Source organism: Dendrobates tinctorius, unplaced genomic scaffold (genome assembly GCF_039654945.1).
Source record: "Dendrobates tinctorius isolate UK_male_01 unplaced genomic scaffold, ASM3965494v1 ptg000135l, whole genome shotgun sequence".
Lineage (NCBI taxonomy): Eukaryota > Metazoa > Chordata > Amphibia > Anura > Dendrobatidae > Dendrobates > Dendrobates tinctorius.
This window is the reverse complement of record NW_027361803.1, coordinates 1,091,912-1,119,678: the sequence shown is the minus strand read 5'-3', so window position 1 is coordinate 1,119,678 and position 27,767 is coordinate 1,091,912. Positions and strand designations below refer to the sequence as shown.

Below are 27,767 nucleotides of genomic sequence, written 5' to 3'. Positions count from 1 at the left end.
GGGCCATAATATTGTGTGAGGGGCTGTGGGGCCATAATATTGTGTGAGGGGCTGTGGGGCCATAATACTGTGTGAGGGGCTGTGGGACCATAATACTGTGTTAGCGACTGTGGGGCCATAATACTGTGTGAGGGGCTGTGGGGCCATAATACTGTGTGAGGGGCTGTGGGACCATAATACTGTGTTAGCGACTGTGGGGCCATAATACTGTGTGAGGGGCAGTGGGACCATAATACTGTGTTAGCAACTGTGGGGCCATAATACTGTGTGAGGGGCTGTGGGGCCATAATACTGTGTGAGGGGCTGTGGGACCATAATACTGTGTTAGCGACTGTGGGGCCATAATACTGTGTTAGCGACTGGGGGCCATAATACTGTGTGAGGGGCTGGGGGCCATAATACTGTGTGAGGGGCTGTGGGACCATAATACTGTGTTAGCGACTGTGGGGCCATAATACTGTGTTAGCGGCTGTGGGGCCATAATACTGTGTGAGGGGCTGTGGGGCCATAATACTGTGTTAGCGACTGTGGGGCCATAATACTGTGTTAGCGACTGGGGGCCATAATACTGTGTTAGCGACTGGGGGCCATAATACTGTGTGAGCGGCTGTGGGACCATAATACTGTGTTAGCGGCTGTGGGGCCATAATACTGTGTGAGGGGCTGTGGGGCCATAACACTGTGTGAGGGGCTGTAGGGCCATAATACTGTGTGAGGGGCTGTGGGACCAAAATACTGTGTGAGGGGCTGTGGGACCATAATACTGTGTTAGCGACTGTGGGGCCATAATACTGTGTTAGTGGCTATGGGGCCATAATACTGTGTGAGGGACTGTGGGGCCATAATACTGTGTGAGGGGCTGTGGGGCCATAATACTGTGAGAGCGGCTGTGGGGCCATAATATTGTGTGAGGGACTGTGGGGCCATAATACTGTGTTAGCAGCTGTGGGGCCATAATACTGTGTGAGGGGCTGTGGGGCCATAATACTGTGTGAGGGGCTGTGGGGCCATAATACTGTGTGAGGGGCTGTAGGGCCATAATACTGTGTGAGGGGCTGTGGGGCCATAATACTGTGTTTGGGGCTATGGGGCCATAATACTGTGTTAGGGGCTGTGGGGCCATAATACTGTGTGAGGGGCTGTGGGGCCATAATACTGTGTGAGGGGCTGTGGGGCCATAATACTGTGTGAGGGGCTGTGGGGCCATAATACTGTATGAGGGGCTGTGGGACCAAAATACTGTGTGAGGGGCTGTGGGACCATAATACTGTGTTAGCGACTGTGGGGCCATAATACTGTGTTAGCGGCTGTGGGGCCATAATACTGTGTGAGGGGCTGTGGGGCCATAATACTGTGTTAGCGACTGTGGGGCCATAATACTGTGTTAGCGACTGTGGGGCCATAATAGTGTGTTAGCGACTGTGGGGCCATAATACTGTGTTAGCGACTGGGGGCCATAATACTGTGTTAGCGACTGGGGGCCATAATACTGTGTGAGCGGCTGTGGGACCATAATACTGTGTTAGCGGCTGTGGGGCCATAATACTGTGTGAGGGGCTGTGGGGCCATAATACTGTGTTAGCGGCTGTAGGGCCATAATACTGTGTGAGGGGCTGTGGGGCCATAATACTGTGTTAGCGGCTGTAGGGCCATAATACTGTGCGAAGGGCTGTGGGACCATAATACTGTGTTAGGGGCTGTGGGACCATAATACTGTGTTAGCGACTGTGGGGCCATAATACTGTGTTAGTGGCTGTGGGGCCATAATACTGTGTGAGGGACTGTGGGGCCATAATACTGTGTGAGGGGCTGTGGGGCCATAATACTGTGTGAGCGGCTGTGGGGCCATAATATTGTGTGAGGGACTGTGGGGCCATAATACTGTGTTAGCGGCTGTGGGGCCATAATACTGTGTGAGGGGCTGTGGGGCCATAATACTGTGTTAGCGACTGTGGGGCCATAATACTGTGTTAGCGACTGTGGGGCCATAATACTGTGTTAGCGACTGGGGGCCATAATACTGTGTTAGCGACTGGGGGCCATAATACTGTGTTAGCGACTGGGGGCCATAATACTGTGTGAGCGGCTGTGGGACCATAATACTGTGTTAGCGGCTGTGGGGCCATAATACTGTGTGAGGGGCTGTGGGGCCATAATACTGTGTTAGCGGCTGTAGGGCCATAATACTGTGTGAGGGGCTGTGGGGCCATAATACTGTGTTAGCGGCTGTAGGGCCATAATACTGTGCGAGGGGCTGTGGGACCATAATACTGTGTTAGGGGCTGTGGGACCATAATACTGTGTTAGCGACTGTGGGGCCATAATACTGTGTTAGTGGCTGTGGGGCCATAATACTGTGTGAGGGACTGTGGGGCCATAATACTGTGTGAGGGGCTGTGGGGCCATAATACTGTGTGAGCGGCTGTGGGGCCATAATATTGTGTGAGGGACTGTGGGGCCATAATACTGTGTTAGCAGCTGTGGGGCCATAATACTGTGTGAGGGGCTGTGGGGGCATAATACTGTGTTTGGGGCTGTGGGGCCATAATACTGTGTTAGCAGCTGTGGGGCCATAATACTGTGTGAGGGGCTGTGGGGCCATAATACTGTGTGAGGGGCTGTGGGGCCATAATACTGTGTGAGGGGCTGTGGGGCCATAATACTGTGTTTGGGGCTGTGGGGCCATAATACTGTGTTAGCAGCTGTGGGGCCATAATACTGTGTGAGGGGCTGTGGGGCCATAATACTGTGTGAGGGGCTGTGGGGCCATAATACTGTGTGAGGGGCTGTGGGGCCATAATACTGTGTGAGGGGCTGTGGGGCCATAATACTGTGTGAGGGGCTGTGGGGCCATAATACTGTGTGAGGGGCTGTGGGGCCATAAGACTGTGTGAGGGGCTGTGGGGCCATAATACTGTGTGAGGGGCTGTGGGGCCACAATACTGTGTGAGGGGCTGTGGAACCATAATACTGTGTTAGCGACTGTGGGGCCATAATACTGTGTGAGGGGCTGTGGTACCATAATACTGTGCTAGCGACTGTGGGGCCATAATACTGTGTGAGGGGCTGTGGGACCATAATACTGTGTTAGCAACTGTGGGGCCATAATACTGTGTGAGGGGCTGTGGGGCCATAATACTGTGTGAGGGGCTGTGGGGCCATAATACTGTGTGAGGGGCTGTGGGGCCATAATACTGTGTGAGGGGCTGTGGGGCCATAATACTGTGTGAGGGGCTGTGGGGCCATAATAATGTGTGAGGGGCTGTGGGGCCATAATACTGTGTGAGGGGCTGTGGGGCCATAATAATGTGTGAGGGGCTGTGGGGCCATAATACTGTGTTAGCGACTGTGGGGCCATAATAATGTGTTAGCGGCTGTGGGGCCATAATACTGTGTGAGGGGCTGTGGGGCCATAATACTGTGTGAGGGGCTGTGGGGCCATAATACTGTGTGAGGGGCTGTGGGGCCATAATACTGTGTGAGGGGCTGTGGGACCATAATACTGTGTTAGCGACTGTGGGGCCATAATACTGTGTTAGCGACTGGGGGCCATAATACTGTGTGAGGGGCTGGGGGCCATAATACTGTGTGAGGGGCTGTGGGACCATAATACTGTGTTAGCGACTGTGGGGCCATAATACTGTGTTAGCGGCTGTGGGGCCATAATACTGTGTGAGGGGCTGTGGGGCCATAATACTGTGTTAGCGACTGTGGGGCCATAATACTGTGTTAGCGACTGTGGGGCCATAATACTGTGTTAGCGACTGGGGGCCTTAATACTGTGTTAGCGACTGGGGGCCATAATACTGTGTGAGCGGCTGTGGGACCATAATACTGTGTGAGGGGCTGTGGGGCTATAACACTGTGTGAGGGGCTGTAGAGCCATAATACTGTGTGAGGGGCTGTGGGACCATAATACTGTGTGAGCGGCTGTGGGGCCATAATATTGTGTGAGGGACTGTGGGGCCATAATACTGTGTTAGCAGCTGTGGGGCCATAATACTGTGTGAGGGGCTGTGGGGGCATAATACTGTGTTTGGGGCTGTGGGGCCATAATACTGTGTTAGCAGCTGTGGGGCCATAATACTGTGTGAGGGGCTGTGGGGCCATAATACTGTGTGAGGGGCTGTGGGGCCATAATACTGTGTGAGGGGCTCTGGGGCCATAATACTGTGTGAGGGGCTGTGGGGCCATAATACTGTGTTTGGGGCTGTGGGGCCATAATACTGTGTTAGCAGCTGTGGGGCCATAATACTGTGTGAGGGGCTGTGGGGCCATAATACTGTGTGAGGGGCTGTGGGGCCATAATACTGTGTGAGGGGCTGTGGGGCCATAATACTGTGTGAGGGGCTGTGGGGCCATAATACTGTGTGAGGGGCTGTGGGGCCATAATACTGTGTGAGGGGCTGTGGGGCCATAAGACTGTGTGAGGGGCTGTGGGGCCATAATACTGTGTGAGGGGCTGTGGGGCCATAAGACTGTGTGAGGGGCTGTGGGACCATAATACTGTGTTAGCGACTGTGGGGCCATAATACTGTGTGAGGGGCTGTGGGACCATAATACTGTGTTAGCGACTGTGGGGCCATAATACTGTGTGAGGGGCTGTGGGACCATAATACTGTGTTAGCAACTGTGGGGCCATAATACTGTGTGAGGGGCTGTGGGGCCATAATACTGTGTGAGGGGCTGTGGGGCCATAATACTGTGTGAGGGGCTGTGGGGCCATAATACTGTGTGAGGGGCTGTGGGGCCATAATACTGTGTGTGGGGCTGTGGGGCCATAATACTGTGTGAGGGGCTGTGGGGCCATAATAATGTGTGAGGGGCTGTGGGGCCATAATACTGTGTGAGGGGCTGTGGGGCCATAATAATGTGTGAGGGGCTGTGGGGCCATAATACTGTGTTAGCAACTGTGGGGCCATAATACTGTGTGAGGGGCTGTGGGGCCATAATACTGTGTGAGGGGCTGTGGGGCCATAATACTGTGTGAGGGGCTGTGGGGCCATAATACTGTGTGAGGGGCTGTGGGGCCATAATACTGTGTGAGGGGCTGTGGGGCCATAATACTGTGTGAGGGGCTGTGGGGCCATAATACTGTGTGAGGGGCTGTGGGGCCATAATAATGTGTGAGGGGCTGTGGGGCCATAATACTGTGTGAGGGGCTGTGGGGCCATAATACTGTGTGAGGGGCTGTGGGGCCATAATACTGTGTTAGCGACTGTGGGGCCATAATACTGTGTTAGCGACTGGGGGCCATAATACTGTGTGAGCGGCTGTGGGACCATAATACTGTGTTAGCGGCTGTGGGGTCATAATACTGTGTGAGGGGCTGTGGGGCCATAACACTGTGTGAGGGGCTGTAGAGCCATAATACTGTGTGAGGGGCTGTGGGAGCAAAATACTGTGTGAGGGGCTGTGGGCCATAATACTGTGTTAGCGACTGTGGGGCCATAATACTGTGTTAGTGGCTGTGGGGCCATAATACTGTGTGAGGGACTGTGGGGCCATAATACTGTGTGAGGGGCTGTGGGGCCATAATACTGTTAGCAGCTGTGGGGCCATAATACTGTGTGAGGGGCTGTGGGGCATAATACTGTGTGAGAGGCTGTGGGGCCATAATACTGTGTGAGGGGCTGTGGGGCCATAATACTGTGTGAGGGGCTGTGGGGCCATAATACTGTGTGAGGGGCTGTGGGGCCATAATATTGTGTGAGGGACTGTGGGGCCATAATACTGTGTGAGGGACTGTGGGGCCATAATACTGTGTGAGGGGCTGTGGGGCCATAATACTGTGTAAGGGGCTGTGGGGCCATAATATTGTGTGAGGGGCTGTGGGGCCATAATACTGTGTGAGGGGCTGTGGGGCCATAATATTAAGTGTTGGGGTGTGGTGGCATCACACTGTTTGTGAGGAGACTGTGAGGGGGGAGATGTTGATCGAGGCACATCTATACTTATATATACTTAAAAATCACAGATATTCACGTAAAAAACAATGACGATATAACCAAAATGTAAGAAATATATTTCATTGGGTGAAAGAATGCTATAAAAGACAAAAAAGACAAAGGACATATAAAAAATCATGATGACAGGGGAACAATAGTGAGTAGGCATACTATAATATAATAACTAAAAATCAATGATCATGTCAGCGGAAAAAGAATGTCACACTCAATGTGACTGCAGGCTTGTGCACGCTACAAGGATTCTCCAGTGCCGGCGATCATGTGACCGCTAGAATATGATTTGCATACTTCCGGCCACATTCCAGCTAGAAGAGTCAGTATAATTGCATTGAGTGAGGCTGCTTTGTATGTCTAGTCGGTACGTGACTGCATGTAGGCAAACTGCCTACTTGTAGTCACACGCCTGCCCGTTCTCGGCACAGGACAGTGACAGTGTGCACTGTAGGGAATTCACAAGTGTGGAGTCGTATGGAGTAACTGCAGACTTGTAGCCTAAAAATTGTCTATTATTCTACAGTTACAGTTGTACGGTGCGAGGAGTAAACCCAGTGATAAGAAGATGGAAGTTCTGCGATATCTCTCCGCATCCTCCTCCGCCGCTCAGACCTTGACGCGCGTTCTCCTCCCTTTTTTGCTACGATTTCCACTACAAACAAAAATTTATTACCAGTTAATTAAAAAAAAAAAAAACCTTTCCTGGCTGAATATATAGCTCGCCAGGTGCTCACTCTGTTACAGTTAATTGTGTGCGGATCCCACAGAAGACACTTTGTAACTTTTTCGCTCTGGTCCTGCCGCACCTCTACCTGCCGTATTAGCAATAAGCAGATTACATTGTAACACACTTCAATTAGGCCGCTAATTAATAACGCAGCTCAAGGCAAACACTTGGACACGTTGCGTTATCCTTTTTTTATTTTTTTTTTCTTTCTGAATATTTTGAATATTTTTTTTTATTTTTTTTTTGTGTATCACAGATGGGGGATTAGGATAGAACAAGCTTGGCAGCTGGATACGAAACAAATAATCTCAGAAATCAGTGTGATCTAAATCCGAACAACAGGAAAAATACTAATTAATCTTTTTTTTTTTTTTTCATTTATTTCAGATCACTTATACTCCAACCTGTGTCCGTAGACAGGGATCGCCCACGAGGGCTACGCCAACTAAACACATAATGAGAAAAAAAAATAAATAAATAATGTACAGTTATCCAAAAAATAAAAATAATGTACAATTATCCAAAAAATAATAAAAGTTGTAAAAATTAAATTAATAAAAAATTAAAAATGCATAAAAAAATAATGAACAATTAATGCAAATAAAAAAACATTCTAAAAAATGATAAACGTAAAAAGAATAAAGTAATGAAAAATGAATGGCCAATACATTTTTTAAAAATAATAAAATATAAAAATAAAAAAAAATATAAAAATCAATGTACGGTAAGTTGTAAAAAGTTATGAAAAATGAACAATACATTTTTTTAAATAATGAAGTAAATATTAAATTATATTATAATTTATCATATAAATATTCATTAAATTAAATAATTAAAAATTAATGCAAATAAAAATCAATCATACAAAATAATAAAACTTTCAAAAATATAAAAAGTAATGAAAAATGAACATGAAATACATGTACAAAAATACTACAAATTAATGCAAATAAAAACAATTATAAAAGATAATAAAAGTTATAAAAATTAAATAAATTATACAAAAATAAGCAATACATTTAAAAAAAAAATTCTGAATGAATTCAAAGACAAAACAATTCTAAAAAATAATAAAAGCTGGAAAAATAAAAATGTAATTAAAAATAGCAATAAAAATGTCAAATATAAAAGCTATTACAAAATGATTAAATAAAAATATTTGAAAATAATAATAATAATAATAATAATAATGATGAAACAAATTAATCAGGGACTGGACACAGTTATTGGAAACAGAATTTCCCTGGCATATTTCCCCAAATTGTTGTATCGTATTACCCCAAAAATTGGAAATATTTATCGTAACTGGAATATTTAATATTTAAAGGGGCGGTGCGCTCCCGATTAGGTCAACTGATCAAGTAACGGAGGATTACAGTAAAGATGGCGATCCTGAGATTTTTTTTTTTTTTTTTTGCTTTCCCTTGAAACAAAAGCTAAATGCCAAAATGGAAAATCCTGCAGGATTTCTGATAGCAGTGGGGGAATTGAGAAGCCCACAATTAAGCATATGGGCATTAAGATAATTGTCAGATCTGTTGGCGGACATGATAGAAGACAGATTGGTACGAATCAGTGCGCTCTACTGCAGCACCCAGGGAGACAATTTGACGTTTTACCTGCCTGAGTTACTCTTCCATATTTGTCACTAAATGTGCAACACCGCATCGCACCGAGCGTAAAGTGCTGTTTATGGAGCCTGGAATGCGCACAGCTCGAGAGCTCCCTCTAGTGCATCTCTCCTGTAACTGCAATAGAATCACTCCAGATTATCCAGTGTTCTAGAATGTTACCGAATTCATGTGATTCTAAATCCCGCTAGCAAACTTTGCCTTTCGATTCCACCCTCTTTTCAATATCTCTGCTTGCATCTAGTGTGATCTGAGCGTCATCTGTTTTTCTCGTACGTGGAGCAGTTAAAAAAAAAAAAGTTTCTCCACCTTCTCCATTCTCCCGAGTAGAGTCCGATATTTTCACGGGACCCATTGTTGATTTTGATCCAAAATCAGACATGTCTCTGAAATGTTCCGCAGGTCACTTGGCCCCATAGAATATCACAGGTACGAGTGCGATCCGTGAAAACCGCCAGAAACTCAGACGTGTGAAGGACGACCGGAGCGTTGTCATTCACTGATAGCAATACTGACTATGGTGCATATGACACTGCCATTCAGAATGATATCTTGGGCCAGCCTATTAATCCTTGAATGGATTTTTTTTTTCATCAGGTGGGATCTCATCGAGAAGACAGTCTACGAGGGAGTCACTCACTTGTGCCAAATCAGGTGTCAGTGCCGCAGCTACCTGTTCAGTCAGCCACGTCACCAGATTTAAATCAGTCTCAAGATCCATATAGAGGTAAAAAAAAACAATATTGTAAATAATATGCTGTGCTGTGATCGACGGCACCTCCACTGATCAGCTAATGCAGCGCATCAGATGTGGCACAGCACCATACATCCTGCAGTGGCTGCGAATGGTACTGCAGTCTCTCGCCCTTTCATTTCTATAGGACAGAGCTTTCAGTACCATTCACGACCACTACAGGGTGTCTGGAGCTGTGCCTCTTCTACAGCACTGTCTTTTTGGTTTTAAGGATAGATAATCAAAATCACTCCCATTTTCCAAGCTCCTGAATGGCAAATCTTCCACGTTATGTAATTAAACATTCCTTCATAACCGGGCAGATTTCCCATTCAGAAAGATCCAGTTTTATGTACAGCTCTCCAAAATGCCTTCACTAAAGTGTTAACGTAACATTCTAGCTTGCTGCCACCACTAGGGGGAGCTTAGTAGCTCACTAAGAATACTATCTGCATAAATCTGTATGCACTGAGCTCCAACTAGTGGTGACTATAGGTAAACAGAATTTGATCTTGTAGACATCTTTATAGCAATCCATCTTAATAGAGATCTAAATCCCCTGCCCCTAAAAGTTGCATAATATAACTTGGGTTGCCTACAGCCACCACTAGATGGCGCTTAGTCGTTTACTGCGCGCATAAGACTCATTATAGCTGCATAAATCTATGTGCAGTGAGCTCCCTCTAGTGGTGGCTGCATAAATCTATATGCAGTGAGCTCCCTCTAGTGGTGGCTGTATAAATCTATGTGCAGTGAGCTCCCTCTAGTGGTGGCTGCATAAATCTATGCACAGTGAGCTCCCTCTAGTGGTGGCTGTATAAATCTATCTGCAGTGAGCGCCCTCTAGTGGTGGCTGTCTAAATCTATGTGCAGTGAGCTCCCTCTAGTGGTGGCTGTATAAATCTATGGGCAGTGAGCTCCCTCTAGTGGTGGCTGTATAAATCTTTGTGCAGTGAGCTCCCTCTAGTGGTGGCTGTATAAATCTATTATTCATTTATTCATTTACTGCGTGGATAAGACCCATTAAAGCTGCATAACTCTATGTTCAGTGAGCTCCCTCTAGTGGCGGCCTTGCAAGTATTAATTTTTTCATAATAGACAATTTTGCAACAGTCTACTATTTTTCTGTTCCATTTCCACTGCATAACCAAAATGCTAATCTAGCTTCCTATACCAGAGTGAGCCGAGACTCACACAGTCTATATCACACGGGAGCTGTATACATTGGGCTGCACTGAGCTCCCCCTAGTGGTGGCTGCAGATAAGCAGAATTTTACCTTAACATACATCCTTATAGCAGTCCATTTTGATGCAAAGCTTTACTGTAAATCCAGTTTTATAATAAAATTCAGCCATCACTGGAAGGAATTTAGTGTATTAGTCAATTTAAAACCCAATAATCTATATACTGTGAGTGCCCTCTAGTGGTAGCACCAGGTAAACTCAATTCTATTTTTCTGTTACAGAGCTCCAAATCCCCTGCGTAACCTTGGAGTTTCATAATCAAATTCTAGCTTCCTGCAAAAACCACTAGGGGGAGCCGGGTAGCATACAGTCTATACCACTGACGTATAAAACTGTAGTGAAGTCCCCCTAGTGGTGGCTACAGATAAATGTCACCCTATATGTGGGAGCAAAAAATCAATTGGTTTTCTTTAAAAATCTTGCCTTTTATAGGCTCTTGTTGGGAAAATAATTGACTCCGATTATCTGCAGTCCGGTGTAAAATACGCCTTGCAGTGTCACTGGATATTACGTATCGTGATTGTACATGACAAACTGTGCTCTGCCGCGCCGGTGATTGTTCTGCCGACCATAAAGCTTTACTTTCCTCCTAGGTCTCCCAGCCGCTCTGCAAGGACAGAACTTGTCTCCAGGAAGCTCGGAAATCAAATCAGATGACGAAGGAGATGAAAATCTTCAAGACTCGAAAGGATCTGACGACAAGAAGTTAGATGATGACAAGAAGGATATCAAATCAATTACGAGGTCAAGATCTAGGTAACAGTATATAATAGCGTCGCTTCATTTAATTCCTTCACCGGATTTTGATGAAGTGAACAGAAAAGATTATGGAGAGACCATGTTTTTTTGTGTGGGATTTTTTTTCCCCCGTGGCGATTTTGCCTGGTGGAAACCTACGGGTCTAAACCGCACGTCTTCATATCGGAAATGTACTGGCAAAGACGCAGATCGGACACCGCTGTCTTCTATCGGGTGATTCTATCCTAAGGGCAACAGGAATCAGACGCCGGCTCTGTATCTTCTCCGCCACGTAGGTTGTACTCCGATATGCCGCCACGTTTTGGAGAAAAGCTATCGGGGACCATGAGGGTCGAGTCCAAGATGTAGCGTCTCCCCCCCGAAATAATGAAGTATCCCTAAACATCTAGATAATGAAAACTGAGCCCGCTTTGTTGAACAAACCCCAAAAATTAGCAGGACTGAAAAAACTGAAAGGGCTCAAAAGCCATAAGGAAATTGACATTAAAATGCTTAAAACTCAAAATTTCATTAAAATGAGAATGATGAATGGGAGATATAGCTTTGTTTTTTTTACCCCTTCCCTACATCTGACATACTATTACGTTCTGTGTCAGCTCCCCATTATTGATGCGGGCTCAGGAGCTGAGCCTGCATTGATAGCGCCTTAAATGCTACTGCCAGTCTCTGAAAGCATGTACAGCGCGGGGCCCTGGGTCACGACTTTCCAACGCGTCCTTCGGCCACCCCTTTCGACGCGATCTCGGGATACCGATGGATTGGCATAACAGCCAGAAATCTGCTGTAAATCCTCATGTCTGCCAAGGAAAGATCAACCTGTGGATAGCGTTCATAGGAGACCGGGATTTGTACTATATACAGCAATACTATAATGTGGCAGGAGGTAGTACAAGTGATCGGAAGATTGAAGGTTCAAGTCCTGTAAGGGGACTAGAAAATAAAAATAAAAAATTTTGGAAAATACAAAAAAAAAATGCATAAAAATTTTAATCATTTGCTAAAATAAAGGAATAATAATAGACAATAATAATAATAATAATATAAGAGCCCTATATACGGTATATATAAATATTTACATATCTGTAAAAGTCCAATGTATCAAACTAGAAAGTTAATTAACCCGACAGGTAAATATCGTTAAGTGAAAAAAAAAAAAAAAATCAAAATGCCAAAACTGCATTATTTTATATCTCAACTTTGGATGATGTTATTCAAAAGCTACAAGTCATCCACAGAAAATGAAAAAATAAAAAATAAACAGCCACCATTAGGCTATGTCGCAGGAAAAATTTAAAAAAAAAAAAAGTTTTGACCCTAGGAAGAAAGGGAGGAAAAAATGAAAATGCAAAAATCACCCAGTCGGGGAGGGGTTGAAAAGTAGGGATGAGCGGACCTGAGGAAGGTCAGGGTTCTGGTACCCAACCTGAACTTTATTCCAAAGTACATGAAAAAAACTCTTTCTCAGACTTCTCCCCGGAACTCTGAATATTGCGACGATACGAATGCAGAACTATTAAGTTCAGGTTCGCTCATCTGTATTGTAAAGTTGTAAACTTTTTTTTTATGCAGAAACTTTTTATAAACTTTTTGCACGCCCTGGTTGCCTCTCCTTCCATTGCGGTGGACTCCAGAAATTGTGTGGTTTGGCAGATTTTACATGTGATATAGCGGAGAGTTCGATATTGCTTAGAACTTTTCGAGCCCTTAATGTGCCCCTGGTTTTTTTTGAACTCCCATCCATCCTATTGCCTTCAATAGGAAAAAAAAAATTAAAGTAAAATTTGACATTTTTGTTCTTTTTTTTTTTTTTACCTTGGCTGCTCTGAACTCGGCTCTTGCTGCATCTCGCTGTGTTTTTGAGGATGACCATAAAGCCGCGGCGCACAGCTCCTTCCTTTTTTGCACTGCCTCGAACTATGTCAGGGTAGCGACTTCACAGCTAACTTTATTAGCGCCAGTGCTTTTGTGCGGGCGCTTGGCACTTTTTCAATCGGTCTGTTTTGGCACCGTAACCACTTATGGGACTAGGAGGACCCAGTGCACTTTTATCCGAGAGTCAAACGGTCGGCATGCTGGGCTAGTGAATGTCAGACTAGAGCTCCAGCCTCAATGGCAAGTGTCGCCCGCTCCGGGAGGACTCACAGAGGCGGCTTTTTACCCAGCAGGACGCACGCGGCGCAATAATAAGTAGCGTAGAATAGGATGATCGGCCGGGTTATTGCATTAACTAGGTTACTATAAGCCAGACATAGCAGAGCCGAGTTTGTCGCATGTAACCAGAGGTGTAGTTGGTGTAAAATTGGATAGCCTCTCCTCTCTGTACAATAAAGGGAGTTGTATGGCGAGCCACTCCCAAGATATGAAGTTGCAGCTCCATGTATATTCATACAATCGCTGTGCCACAAATGGGGTCACAAAAGCTGGCGTTTATGTAGATTTACACAACAGAGGGCGTTTGTATGCAGCTTTGAGGGTGTAACGGGGTATATAGATGAGCCTACCCTTATCTGCAAATCTCGCCAAGGACTCTAATTCCTCTTGATAGAAATTCAATACATGAGCGCGACATGCTAGAAAATCTATTGACAGGCTGCAACACACATCACCACCACTGGGTGGCCACAAATAGACACATATAGAATAAATGTCTCCTAACAGAGTGTGGAAGAATCATGTGTTTATTTTCGTGGCACTCAATTTGGGATCTGAACTACATGCGTGTGGCTTTTTTTTTTTTACTGTAGTACCAGGGGTTGTGCTGCTTCTTTTGATACTTTACCCCATTGATGTTGCATTGTGTTATTTGCGGTTCCGCACAATACACCTACTGCATTATCTGAACATTGCACCCTCAAAGAGTTAAAAATCAGAGTCAGCTCTGCTACATGGGGTACATAGGGAGGGCGGCAGTTCTGAGATCCCACCTCACACGTAAAAAGGCAATTGACACCTGAGGAGGAGGAGGGGAGTGCTGGTACCACCCAGGAGCGGGGCGTCCTATGCAGTGAACTGGGATTTGTGCAGTACATTTTTGCAGTGACTGGAATGTGCATAATATATTATTATATATATCGAGAATACAATGACCCCCAATGGTCCCTCTCCATAATCAATGTGCTCAACCTGACTCCTGTTCCTGTTGGTTTTACTGGAGAAAGTTGAAACTAAAATATTAAAACCCTAAATGTGTGTTTAAATGTCTCTATTCCAGTATCAAGCTGAAATTATCAGCTTCCTTTTAGAATTGTGGGCCCTGTGACAACACTACTTGTACACTGCCATATCATGGAACTACTGGGCCTTCTTTCATGAAAGTGGCCTTGAGCAGCAACAATGAGCTTTTAGAAGCGCATGGTCCGGAAGTGTTGTCATGGGGACATAACATTAAATCTTTACGACTGGTATTATTCTTGCATATTTATGGCTGTTTTTGATCTGCTTTTTGATTTCTTTTTATGAGTAATCATGTAAATGGTTTTGAAATTCAGGAAAAGCTTTATACACAGTGCAAGACCTAGAGAGAAAGCACACAACACAAAAATAGTAGACATGATCCAGCTCATTCAGGCCCCCGCAACCCATGCTCTTGCCCGTTCAGGCCCTGCACCTCATTCTACTCCCTGTTCAGGTCCTGCATTCTATGCTCCTCCCGATTCAGGTCCTGCACCCCATGCTCCTCCCTATTCAGGTCCCACACTCCATGCTCCTCTTTATTTAGGTCCTGCACCCCATGCTCCTCCCTATTCAGGTCCCACACTCCATGCTCCTTTTTATTTAGGTCCTGAACCCCATGCTCCTCCCTATTCAGGTCCTGCACCCCATGCTCCTGCCCGTTCAGACATTGCACCTCATTCTCCTCCCCGTTCAGGTGCTGCACTCCATTCTCCTCTCCAGTCATGTCCTGCACCCCATACTTCTCATCATTCAGACACCTGCACCACATGCTTCTCAACATTCAGGTCCTGCACCTCATGCTCTTTTCTGTTCAGGCCGTGCACCTCATGTTCCTCATAATTCAGGCCCCACACCCCATGCTCTTCCCCATTAAGCACCTCATGCTCCTACCCATGTAGGTCTAGCACACCATGCTTTTCATAATTCAGGCCCCCGCACCAAATGCGTCTCACCATTCAGGTCCTGCACCCAATACTCCACCACATTCATGCCATGTGCCAATTGCTCCTCCCCATAGAGGCTCTGCACCCCATACTCCTCCCCATTTGGATCCTGCACCCCATTCAGGTGCGGCAACCCATTCAGATCTTGTACCCCATGCTCCTCCACATTCAAGCCCTGTACCCCGAAGTTCCTCGCCATTCCGGACCTGCATCTTATGCTCCTCTCCATTCAGGCCTTGCACCCCATGCGTCTTATCACTCATGTCCTGCACTCCATGCTCCTCCCTGTTTAGCTCCTGCACCCCATGCTCCTCTCCATTAAGGTCCTGCGCCCCAACCTTCTTCCCATTTAGGCCATGCACCCAGTGCTGTGTCCCATATGGGGCTTGCACTAATTATAGCACAATTTATCAGTTTTTCTTGGACTGTTCTTTTAATATTACATTTTTAAACACAATTTTTTTATCCCAAGAATTAATTATCTTATTAATAAGTAATTCTTATCACAATAATTAAAGGGTTGCACCCTCCTTAAAATTTTGCACTGCACTGCATCAATTTGTGATCTGGCGCTTTGCTTGCACCTACACAAATCTAAAATTTAGGTGGCTGTGTTGGGTCAGGCGCAGTGCAGTGCTAAGAAAAATTTTTTAAAGGGGTCCTCCTCAAATATAATAGCTGGGTGTACCAATAACACTAATAGCCCCTTGTTTTCTGATGCATTTTGTATTAAATGTAGTCATTTCTTACGAGTTGGTGCATGAGCATCTGATAAAAAAAAGTTTTTATTTATTTTATTATGCTGCTATACTATGCTTTACGATTTTATGTTTTTATGTTTAAATGCTATACATTATACTTTTTACAGTTCTACTCTAACTTTTATGCTTTTTATGCTTCTCTCCTATTCTTTTATTTTTCTATACTCTGCTTTATGCTTTTATGTTTCTATATTATTCTTTTATTCGTCTATACATTATTTTATTCTTTTTATGAAGCTTTACTGTATTTTTATGTATTTTTTTGTATACTCGACTTTATACTTTTTATGTTGCTTTACTATACTTTTATGTCTCTACGCTACACTTTATGCTTTTTATGCCAATATACTATGCTGTTAGTTTGCATTGAGCGTTTATTCAAAACTTCTCTATTATTTCTCAGCAATAACGACGATGAGGATCTGACACCTGAGCAGAAAGCAGAGAGGGAAAAAGAAAGAAGGATGGCAAATAACGCTCGTGAGCGCCTCCGAGTGCGTGACATCAACGAGGCCTTCAAGGAGCTGGGACGAATGGTTCAACTTCACCTTAAGAGCGACAAACCACAGACCAAGCTTCTTATATTACATCAAGCTGTAGCCGTGATTCTTAGCTTAGAGCAACAAGTCCGAGGTACGTCTTGGAAAGGAGACTAACATATTTGATATTAGGCCAGATTTTTATCCAAAATTTTTCGGAAGTTTAAGATACATACAAATTAATTTTTTTGGGAAATTGGTCCTAAATTCCATGTTAATTAATTTCATACCAGCTTTATGGTGGAGCGCCAAACCCTCTTCTTAAAGGGAATCTGTCACCTAATTTTTCGTATATAAGATGCGGCCACCACCATCAGGAGCTTATCTACAGCATTCTGTAATGCTGTAGATAAGCCCCCGATGTAACCTGAAAGATAAGAAAAACGAGTTAATTATACTCACCCAGTCGCGGTCTGGTCCAGCGCCTCCCATCTTCTAACGATGACGTCTTCTTCTTTGCTTCCCGTCGCGACTCCGTTGCAGTGCGCAGGCGCCGGACCTCTGTGACCTTTCCCTGCGCACTGCAGCAGTATTCTGCTCTGCCCTCAACAGGGCAGAGCAGTGCGCCGGAGCCGCGACGGGAAGAAAAGAAGAAGACGTCATCGTTAGAAGATGGGAGGCGCTGGACCAGACCGTGACACCCATCGGACCCGGATCGGACCCGATATTATACTCATATAACTCGTTTTTCTTCTCTTTCAGGTTACATCGGGAGCTTTTCTACAGCATTACAGAATGCTGCAGATAAGCCCCTGATGACGGTGGCCGCATCTTATAGGGCAAAAACTAGGTGACAGATTCCCTTTAAATGATAAAATATTTGACTGCCTGCAGTCACTACCAGGGGGAGCTTAAATAATTTTTTTTATACATTTAATTCAATATTATAAGAATATGCCGTAAGCTCCCCTAGCCCCCCTTTAGTGGACAGCAATCATCCAACAGGTGTCAGCACACCTCCTTTCTCCTGAAAAGTGAAGTGGAAGGATTTTAACTTATCAAACTGTACAAATACCATTAATACCAAAGATGGAATATCCCTTCAATCAAACATTTTTGCATATAAGTATCAGCTTGACTCTTCTCTTTTGTTTTTGTTAGATGTGTTTTCTGGCATCCTTTCTATTTAAATTTGTATTTTTTTTATAGAAAGAAACTTAAATCCTAAAGCAGCATGTCTAAAGAGAAGGGAAGAAGAGAAAGTCTCCTCGGACCCTTCACCTTTGTCTCTTTCAGGACCCCACGGTGGAATGGGAGATGCATCAAATCATTTGGGGCAGATGTAAAATAGGCAAGTTTTCGAAAACATTATTTAAAGGGGATCTGTCAACAGGACACACGAGTCCAGTTTATGCTCTTATTTTATTCCCTCTGATCCCTTGAGCATTATTTTTTTTCCGTTTTAAAATCTGTCATACAGTTCCAGAGATATGGACCTTTTAATTCATCACTAAATTTTATAGTCTTTACTGAGGGGGTGTGGCTAACAGGGTAATAACGAAGAGGCTCCTAAAGACACGCCCACGAGGATCCGGTGACCTACTTCTTCCTTGTAAAGACTATAAGAATTAGCACTTAATTAAAAGACCTCAATTCCTGGAACTATATGGCAGATTTATAAAGGAGAAAAAAATGAAATATTTAAGGGAGAAGTGGGAATAAAATAAAATAAAAAATGAGTCACTTTTATTCTAGTGCCAGGTTCTCTGTAAACCAAATTACCAAGAGTAATAGTTCAACACAACAATGGCGTTATCCAGTCTCTCACCTTCGCTCAAGAAGAAGGTTGGATCTTGACACTATATTGGGGGCAAAATAAGTATCCTTTTTCCTTGTGGCAATAGTTTATGCTCAAGAAGGACATATTGTACAGGAGAACAGATCTCCAAATTGTCACGTAAGGGACCTACTACAGCCTTACGCCTCCGTCAGAGGTATAACTTGGGAAAGCCCTGCATAGGGTGGTACAAGAGCAGCGTTAAAAAAATGTAAGAGGTATTTAAGGGGTGTGGCTTCTATATTGGGGTTGTGGTTACAGGAGCAGGGAAAAGGAAAGCAAAGAAAAAAAATACAATAAAATTTAATTACAGTGTGAACTGCCGCAGGGAACAGTTCAGGAACCCTAAATTTACATTTTTCTCCATTGTAATGCCATAGGTACTATAGCTATGAAAATAAGGTATATGTATATTTAAAATAAAACATACAGAACAGGTCAAAAGTTTGGACACACCTGTTCATACAATGGTTTTCCATCTTCTTAATGGAATGTGCACAATGTAGATCCAGACTGAAGGCAGCAAAATGGAGGAGACGTATATGAAAGCATGGAGTAAATATGTATTACAAATTCCTCAGAGTCCCCCCCCCACTTAACCCTAATGTCAGATTAACTCCCCCTTGGCATTCTATGAAGCAGCTTCATCAGGTCGTCACCTGGAATGGCTTCCAATAGTCTTGAAGCAGTTTCAAGTGGTATTGAGCACTTCTTGGCTGCTTTGTCTTCACTCTTTGTGCACCTCATCCCAAAAATCTTTTGCTGACGTCGGGTGATTGTTGAGGTCATGTCATCTGACGCAGCCTCCATCCCTCTCCTTCTTGGTCAAGTTTGTTTATCAAGAACCTGCAGTTTTGGTGCCTCGTTCTTCCTGAGCTTGTTGGTCACATATCTGTTACATTGATGCAAAAGGAGCCCCAACCAAGTATTGACTGCATTTACTGATTATACATTTCAGTAGGCCAACATTTCAGATTTTAAAATCAATTTTTTCAAGCTGGTGTTATAAAGTATTCTAATTTACATAATGAGTTTTGGGTTTTCATTGGCTGTAAGCCATAATCATCAACATTAACAGAAATAAACACTTGGAATAGATCACACTGTGTGTAATGACTCTATAGAATACACTGCTCAAAAAAATAAAGGGAACACTTAAACAACAGAATATAACTCCAAGTAACTAACTTCTGTGAAATCAAACCGTCCACTTAGGAAGCAACACTGATTGACAATCAATTTCACTTGCTGTTGTGCAAATGGAATAGACAACAGATGGAAATTATTGGCAATTATCAAGACACCCTCAATAAAGGTGTGGTTCTGCAGGTGGAGACCACAGACCACATCTCAGTACCAATGCTTTCTGGCTGATGTTTTGGTCACTTTTGAATGTTGGTTGTGCTTTCACACTCGTGGTAGCATGAGACGGACTCTACAACCCACGCAAGTGGCTCAGGTAGCGCAGCTCATCCAGGATGGCACATCAATGCGAGCTGTGGCAAGAAGGTTTGCCGTGTCTTTCAGCGTAGTGTCCAGAGGCTGGAGGCACTACCAGGAGACAGGCCAGTACACCAGGAGATGTGGAGGAGGCCATATGAGGGCAACAACCCATCAGCAGGACCGCTACCTCAGCCTTGGAGCAAGGAGGAACAGTAGGAGCACTGCCAGAGCCCTGCAAAATGACCTCCAGCAGGCCACAAATGTGCATATGTCTGTACAAACTGTTAGAAACCGACTACATGAGGATGGTCTGAGTGCCCGACGTCCACAGATGGGGGTTGTGCCCACAGCCCAACATCGTATAGGACACTTGGCATTTGCCACAGATCACCAAGACTTTCAAATTTGCCACAGGCGCCCTGTGCTCTTCACAGATGAGAGCAGGTTCACACTGAGCACATGTGACAGATGTGACTGAGTCTGGAGATGCCGTGGAGAGCGATCTGCTGCCTGCAACATCCTTCAGCATGACCGGTTTGGCAGTGGGTCAGTAATGGCATTTCTTTGGAAGGCCACACAGCCCTCCATATGCTCGCCAGAGGTAGCCTGACTGCCTTTAGGTACCGAGATGAGATCCTCAGACCTCTTGTGAGACCATATGCTGGTGCAGTAGGCCCTGGGTTCCTCCTAATGCAGGAAAATGCCAGACCTCATGTGGCTAGAGTGTGTCAGCAGTTCCTGCAAGATGAAGGCATTGAAGCTATGAATCCAAATGAACACATCTGGGACATCATGTCTCGCTCCATCCATCAACGTCAGGTTGAACCATAGACTGACCAGGAGTTGGCAGATGCTTTAGTCCAGGTCTGGGAGGAGATGCCTCATGACAACATCCGCCAACTCATCAGGAGCATGCCCAGGTGTCGTAGGGAGGTCAAACAGGCACTTGGAGGCCACACACACTACTGAGCATCATTTCCTTGTCTTGAGGCATTTCCACTGAAGTTGGATCAGCCTTTAATTTGATTTTCCACTTTGATTTTGAGTATCCTTCCAAATCCAGACCTCCATGGGATATTAATTTTGATTTACACTGATCATTTTTATGTTTTCTTGTTCTCAACGCTTGCCACTATGTAATGAATAAAGATTTGCAGCGGCGATATTTCATTCAGTGATATCTACGATGTGGTATCTTAGTGTTCCCTTTATTTTTTTGAGCAGTATGTATGAGTTTCACTTTTTGTACTGAAGAACTGAAATAAATTAATTTTTCGATGATATTCTAATTTTGTGAGAAGCACCTGTATATAAATATACTTTTAAGAAAAATATTTTCCTTGAAACGAATATAGAATAAAAAAAATAAGACTTGGAAACCAATTAAATTCTGTTCCGCTGTCAAAAATGTCTACATGCATATAAACCATCTGTGATCATTTTTTCCCCTTTTATTAATATTTATCCTTGCTCAGTAAATGCATCCTTGCTAATGCTTAGTTTTCCTGTTTTCTGTCATTTCAGGTCCAAGGGTTTTATTTTTTTTTTGCATTTCTTAATTTAGGCAAGAAGCCACTTCCTTAACAGCTGTATTATCTTAAACCCACATAAACATTTCTCCCCTGACCTTTTGTTATTTTTTTGGTATTTTTTTTTTTTTTTTGTAAAATAAAATAAGACAAGTCTGAGTAGATATATGCATTACAGACGCAAGAGGTTTTTTCGGCATTCCCAACGCTAGAAGAGCGCATCTCGGAAAAGGACTCTCAACATATCACAGACAGAATGTTCCGCGCAGTACGTTCAAGGCTACCGTGACAGTGAATGGCAATCTACTCCACGTCGTGGATCAATGCATTTGTGCCTAAACTTTTGAAAAAGAAAAAAAAAATGAAAAAAAAAAAAAAAAAAGAAATATTATGAATTTGTAAGTCTGAAAAAAAAAATATTTAATTTAAAATTGTATACTTGCAATAATAAAAAAAAAAAGTGTACTTCGGGGGGTTGGGGGGAGGGAACGAAAAAATAACACATAAAATAACAAAAAAAAGACAGTTTTTGTTGGTGTCGAATTCCACTAGTGTTTATATTTTCTGGAAGAAAAAAAAAAAAGGATGGGATGCGGACGGGGCTTTGTTTTCTGGATATTTACAAAAACCAGCAAGTGTCCAATTAAAAAAAAAAAAAAAATTGAAGTGATAATATTAGCCATTCCTTAGGGTAGGAGGAACAGATGGATCTAATAGACCTATGACAAATATATAAATATATATATATAAATATATATTAAAGCGTAGTGCATATGGTAAACTTTGGTTACATTTCTTTCAAAATTGTTTGTTTTGGAGTTTTTTTTTTGCTCCTGTATAAATAATGTTAATGAATAACTTTTTTTTTTAAAGAGACTTTACTGTAAATAGTTTTTTTTTTTTGTCCGTCTTTTGTGTCCCTTTTTTTTTTTTTTAAATTTTTTATTTTTTTTCCCCTCTTTTTGTGACTTGTCTTGTGAACTCTGTGGGGGGAGGAGATGTAGGAGAAATACGCTGAGCCTATAGTTGCTTCTTCTCAGTCATTAAACAGAGTTGTCGTTCCGGTCTATGGGAAAACAGGTCTTAAGACACAACCATGTACATAGTGCAGGCAGCAAAAAATAAAAAATAAAAAATAAAAATGGCATCTTGAGTTTTGCCAAGCTGCACATTTGAGTCTATTCTGGGATTTTTTTTCATAGGTACAAGGTTAGAATGCTACAAAATGTTACCACTGTGCCTTCCAATGTTTGTATCATCATTACGGAAAAAAATAACAATAATAATAATAAAAAAAAAAAAAACAAAACAAAAAAAAAATGTAAGTGGCTGTGATATAGCTAATCAATTACAAGTGTTAACTACATATGTAGCTGAAGCGGTATGCAATGAGAATTTTTTTTTTTCTGATGTGTCGGAATATTTCATAGGCGTCTGCGTGTTCGATGACCACTTGCTGCCATTTTTCCGATTTGTAAAAAACAAAAAAAATAGCAGCCGTATGACCTGAAAGGCGTGGACGGATAAGTAAGCAACCATCATCTACATTTTTTTTTTTTGGTGGGGCCAGTATGAATGTGATGGTTTTTTTTTACTTTTTTTTTTTTTTAACCGCTTGGTGTCACTTACTTTGCTACAAGGTGCAGTATAGTTTACATACTGCCTTTATCACCAGGCATTTATTTATTTTTTTTTCCAGTCCCTAGTCTTTATTTTATTTTATTTCATATTTTTTTTTCTCCAGCCGCACAAACTTGGCAATGTATTAAACTCTCTCCCTCATTTAAAGTAGGATTATCACCCTCGAAAAAAAAAAAGCAAATGCCCTACCGCTGGTCTAAACGTCCATCTGTTCTCCAGCTATACACGCTCAACAACCGCATTTGGAAATTTTATGCAACAAAACGACAGAATCGGAATCATTATTTTCAAATCGTGTATGTAAAATTTATATTTTTACAGGTAGACTTTGTTTTTATGTGTATTAATATGTCGTATTGGAATTTTTTTTTTTTTTTTTATCTGTGTTGGTTGACAAAAAAAATAATTTTTAAATTGAATCTTCGAAATATTGTACAATTTTTTATTTTTTTTTTATTTCTTTGTGTTGGTTTTCATTCACAAACAAGACTGACAATTTCCCCTGTAATCATTTCATATCTTTCATATGTATGATGAAAATCTGTAAATATGTTAAATGTGGGGGGAAAAAAAAAAATGAGATGCCGTCATCGGCTTATACAGTACATTTCTTTTGTAAATGTGGAGGTGGATTAGGGTTGTTTGTATTTTACACTATGAAGAAACATATATATATATATATATATATATATATATATATATATATACACACACAGGTTGGACTGGCCCACCAGAGAACCGGAGAATCCTCCGGTGGGCCCTAGCTTTTCCTTCAGGAGAGTTCATAGTGCAATCCCTACAGCTACTATGCAGCTCTTGATTGGAGGAGAGGTGGGTCCTCAAAATCAAATCCTCTCGTGGGCCCAATGTTCTTCAGTCTGACTGTGTATATATATATATATATATATAGATATAAATATATACATATATGTATACAGTGACCCAGCCCTGTGTCAGCCGATTCCTTGTTGCCCGTGATGTTATTTCATTTTGCAAAAATGAAAAAAAAAAAATCTTGTACATTGTATTGTAAAATACATTTTACCATTTTATATTTCCCCAAGTTCTAACTTGTCCATTGATTTATTCCATAATAAATATGGGTTACAAAAAAAAACCAAAACAGGTCATTCTAAAATATTGCCACCCTTTCGGTGCTTGTTAGTGTTGGTTTTGAAGTTTTTGATATAAAGGAACACTAAACACAGAAAATGCAAACACGCACACACACAAAAGAAACATCCCAAGGACTTGTTCACATGTTGCGCTTTTGCAGCGTTTTGTTCCACGCGATTTTGCTGTGGCAAAACGTAAGATTTGATAGTACCAGCAAAGTGAATGAGATTCCTGAAGTCTCGCGCACACTCTGCATTTTTTTTTTTTTTTACAGTGTCAAATCTGTAGCGCCAATTCTCTCAGCATTTTTGCAACGTTTTTCACCCATTGAAATGAATGTCAAAAAAATGCAAAAAACAGCATCAAAAACTCCTGCAAAAATGTGGCAAAAAATGCACTTATTTTATGCAGCATTTTTGATGCTTAGAGATGTGTTTTTTGCTGCAAAAGTTTCTGCGTTAAATACGCAACATGTGCACATTCCCTAACGATCCTTTCCATAATCTCCCCCTTTCATCCTACTTTGTTTCATATTAGAGGGGCTCATACTCCCTTGCGAGAGACTCGTACAATTCTCTCGCATGAAAACCTGGCACTGCCGCCGGCACTGGGACCGGAGCGTGCGGATACATGTATATCTATGCAGCTGCACGCTCCGGTCCAAGTGCTGGCGGCAGTGCCAGGTTTTCATGTGAGAGAATTGGACGAGTCTCTCGCAAGTGAATATCAGCCCTTAATCTGAGAAATATGTCAAGAAATCGTCTTCTTGTGTCTCAGGAGATCAGCAACGTCCCATACTCCGGATCCTATATGTGACAATAAGACGTGACTGCAGCAGGAGCCTCTCCCATCTATCCTGATTGCAGTAGGATAAAATACCTAAGTGCTACTTCTTGGATAAATTGGCAGCATTTTGATCAGCCACCAGCCAATAATAAAACTAATCAGGAGACGACACCCCCCTTTTTTTTTTTTTTACAGTATTTTCCTACAAGACTGACCATTTCCATATCTTGTAGAAAATGATGCCGACTAAGAAACAGTGAGGGCAATTATATGTCTTGTTTAATCATATATTTCTAGGTTTAGTGTTCCTTTAAAGTACCTGGAATATTAAAAGGAGGAGAGAAAAAAAATAGCGAAATGATAGCAAAACGGGCATGAGTACTGTGTAATAATAGAGCAAGTATATACCTGACCATAATGTAAACCTATTTGACAACATAAAGTGGTGCTTATATTTTTAACTCAACGTCGATGTCAATGCTTCTTTTTCCAACCTTGCGTACCTTTCTATTCTGTATTGTCCTAACACTTAAAAAAATTATCCCACCAATATCTATACTCCAGTGTCGGTTACACAAAAATATTCACATACCCTAATAGTCTTTTTAGAGAAAAGTTTTTACTTTTTTAGCCTTTTAAGAACTTAATTGACAAAATGTACCCAACCATGTGGGGCTGTGTAGCAATTTTGCAACATATTACAGCAATTTATACAACAGACTATACAAGGATGATATCAGAGATGTGATTCCTAAGTCCTAATGCAAAATCCAAAACAGCCAACCCTAAAACTGCACCTACAAGGGGTCATTTATAATAACTTATTCTTTTGCGGCAAAGAAGCCCCCTCAAGCATCAGGTTCAGTGAATGTCTGCTATCTCTTTACATCCAATATCTATGTCTTTTTATAAAGCTGTAAGGTGCCCGCCACAGTTCCTAATGAGGCTCAATGCAGTTCCCATGTAGATGACAGTCTATTTCAAAAACCCACTAACACCAATACTCAACTGCCCTTATGTCTAGCCAGTTACCCAATTTAGCTAAAGTAGCCTAGGTCCATTGGATGTTATTTCATTATGTAAATTTGAGGGGCAATAATGGGGTCTCCAATAACCCCTGGTATAGCTGTGAGAATAACAGATGAAGCCCAGGGGAAAAAGCGTCATAATTTTTGTATTTGGGATTATTTCTTGAAAAACAAAACATAGCTGTTTCCCCCATAACCCCGCAGTGCACATTTTTTTTTAACTTTTTTAAAAACCTTTTGTACGATCCACCTCCACATTGATGTCAGGATTTATTTCACCCGACAACCATACTGTCTTACGGGAGGAGATTCTTTGCAACTGTCCATCATATAGTAGCAAAATATAGAAAAATGAATACAGCTGTTAACCCAATCAGTAATGCAACTTGTTCTAGTTCAGTCTTCCAATTTCCCATCAGGCGTTTGTTTTTTTGGGGCATGTGGGTGGAAAGGAAGGCGGACTTGGAGGTGTAAAAAAAGTCTAATTTTGCCATATATGGCAAGTATAATATTCTATGTGTCATAAACACCAAGAGGTACCGCCCTAGAGGAACGCAGCAAAGCATCAGAACAAAGAAGCACAAATGAAAGATGGAAGAAAAAGTATCAAGAGTGAACACCGTTCCCGGCATGTTGAGGTGCCCTGCCTTTTTGTGTCCCTCATTCTTTGCCATTAAAGACTGGAAATTGATGCAGTTTTGTGCAGTGCTAGGCTGTCAATTCTCATTTCAAGTATTATAAACATATGTAATGGTGAAAATTTATGAACTGTGGCCTTTTTTCATTGTTACTTGTAATGCAATTCAGTAAAGATAAGGAAAAAAGCAGAAATTCACCATGTATCAGTGCCTGGCTTTTATTATAACGTTTCTTTTGTTTAGTGCTCTTTTTTGCTATAAAAATAGACTGTAGTATTCCCTAAAGCATAAAATAAAAAAAAAATCTAAGAAAAATATATATTTGGCTTACACTCGATAATTTTTTGTTTTATTTTCTCCCTCGATTTTTATTGATCACATTTCCCAATAAATACTGGAATCATCCGCTCCAAAAATCTTATTTTTGTTTCACTATTTATAAATAGTTCTTTATCACGTGTTACAAAGATGAAAGTGGTGGTTCCCTTTTTGTTTTAGAAATATATTTTTTTTCACCGTTGGTCGCAGAGGGGATGTTTTGTTTGCGACTGAACAAATATATGATGGAAAAAAATAAAGAAAATTTAAAAAAAAAAAAAAAAATTGGAAAAAGACAAGAAAAAAAGAAAACAAAACAAAGGTAAAAAAAAAAAAAAAGAACAGTTACACCTTGTTCTCAATGTGTGGCTGAGTGCCTCGACTTTTTCATGTTTTGGTGTGGTTCTGATTTGTAGAAGTGTCCGAACAGGTTGTGTGCTGGAGTTTCTTTGAGGAAAAAAATGCACAGCTTAGTGTAGGCCATTACCTGTCTCTCAACAATAGTTATTCAATGCAGCCATGTACATAACCGTTATGTAGCAATAAATGTGCCGTTTTTATAAACCGCTCGATGACTCCTTATTTGTGTGTGTGCAAGCGCGTGGTATTTTTGCCAAATTCTGAGTCACTTTTGGAAATTTTAGGGAAGAAAATGATAAGTGCAAAATTTGAAACCTGAAATTTACAACTTTTTTGAATGTCAATTAAGTCATCCCTGAAGCCTCACAATACCTATTGCTTGAGAGGCTTCAAAAGCACCCTTAAAATTTATCAACTCCTTCAAAAGTTTGGCAGATTTTCCCTTTTAGACAGCCTTCAGTACAACACATACGGGCCATCTTTCCCAAACTGTCTGGGTGTTCTCATATGGCATTTAGGGACCAGTGATGAGCTAGTATGCTCGGATAAAGTGTTAATAGAGTATCTTCAGCATGCTCTAATACTATGTTCGAGTCCTCGCGGCTGCATGTCTCACGGATGTTTGACAGCCGGAAAACATGCAGGGATTCCTGTT

At 42.2% G+C, this 27,767-nt stretch overlaps 1 protein-coding gene across 19 annotated transcripts in view; it reads left to right on the top strand.

Annotated features, from left to right (window-relative positions):
* Positions 1-27,319, top strand: part of TCF4 (transcription factor 4) — a 552,151-nt gene extending 524,832 nt beyond the window's left edge. For 15 of the 19 annotated variants that reach the window (XM_073543843.1, XM_073543847.1, XM_073543839.1 and 12 more), the window contains 5 exons: positions 8,919-9,048; positions 10,893-11,055; positions 16,341-16,570; positions 17,626-17,767; positions 21,221-27,319. In XM_073543843.1, coding sequence (XP_073399944.1) covers positions 8,919-9,048; positions 10,893-11,055; positions 16,341-16,570; positions 17,626-17,762 — 660 coding nt within the window. In that variant the 3' untranslated portion in view covers positions 17,763-17,767; positions 21,221-27,319. The remainder of the gene's footprint in view (positions 1-8,918; positions 9,049-10,892; positions 11,056-16,340; positions 16,571-17,625; positions 17,768-21,220) is intronic. The other 4 variants (XM_073543837.1, XM_073543841.1, XM_073543840.1 and 1 more) reach the window with 1 other exon arrangement.
* Positions 27,320-27,767: the final 448 nt, after the last annotated feature.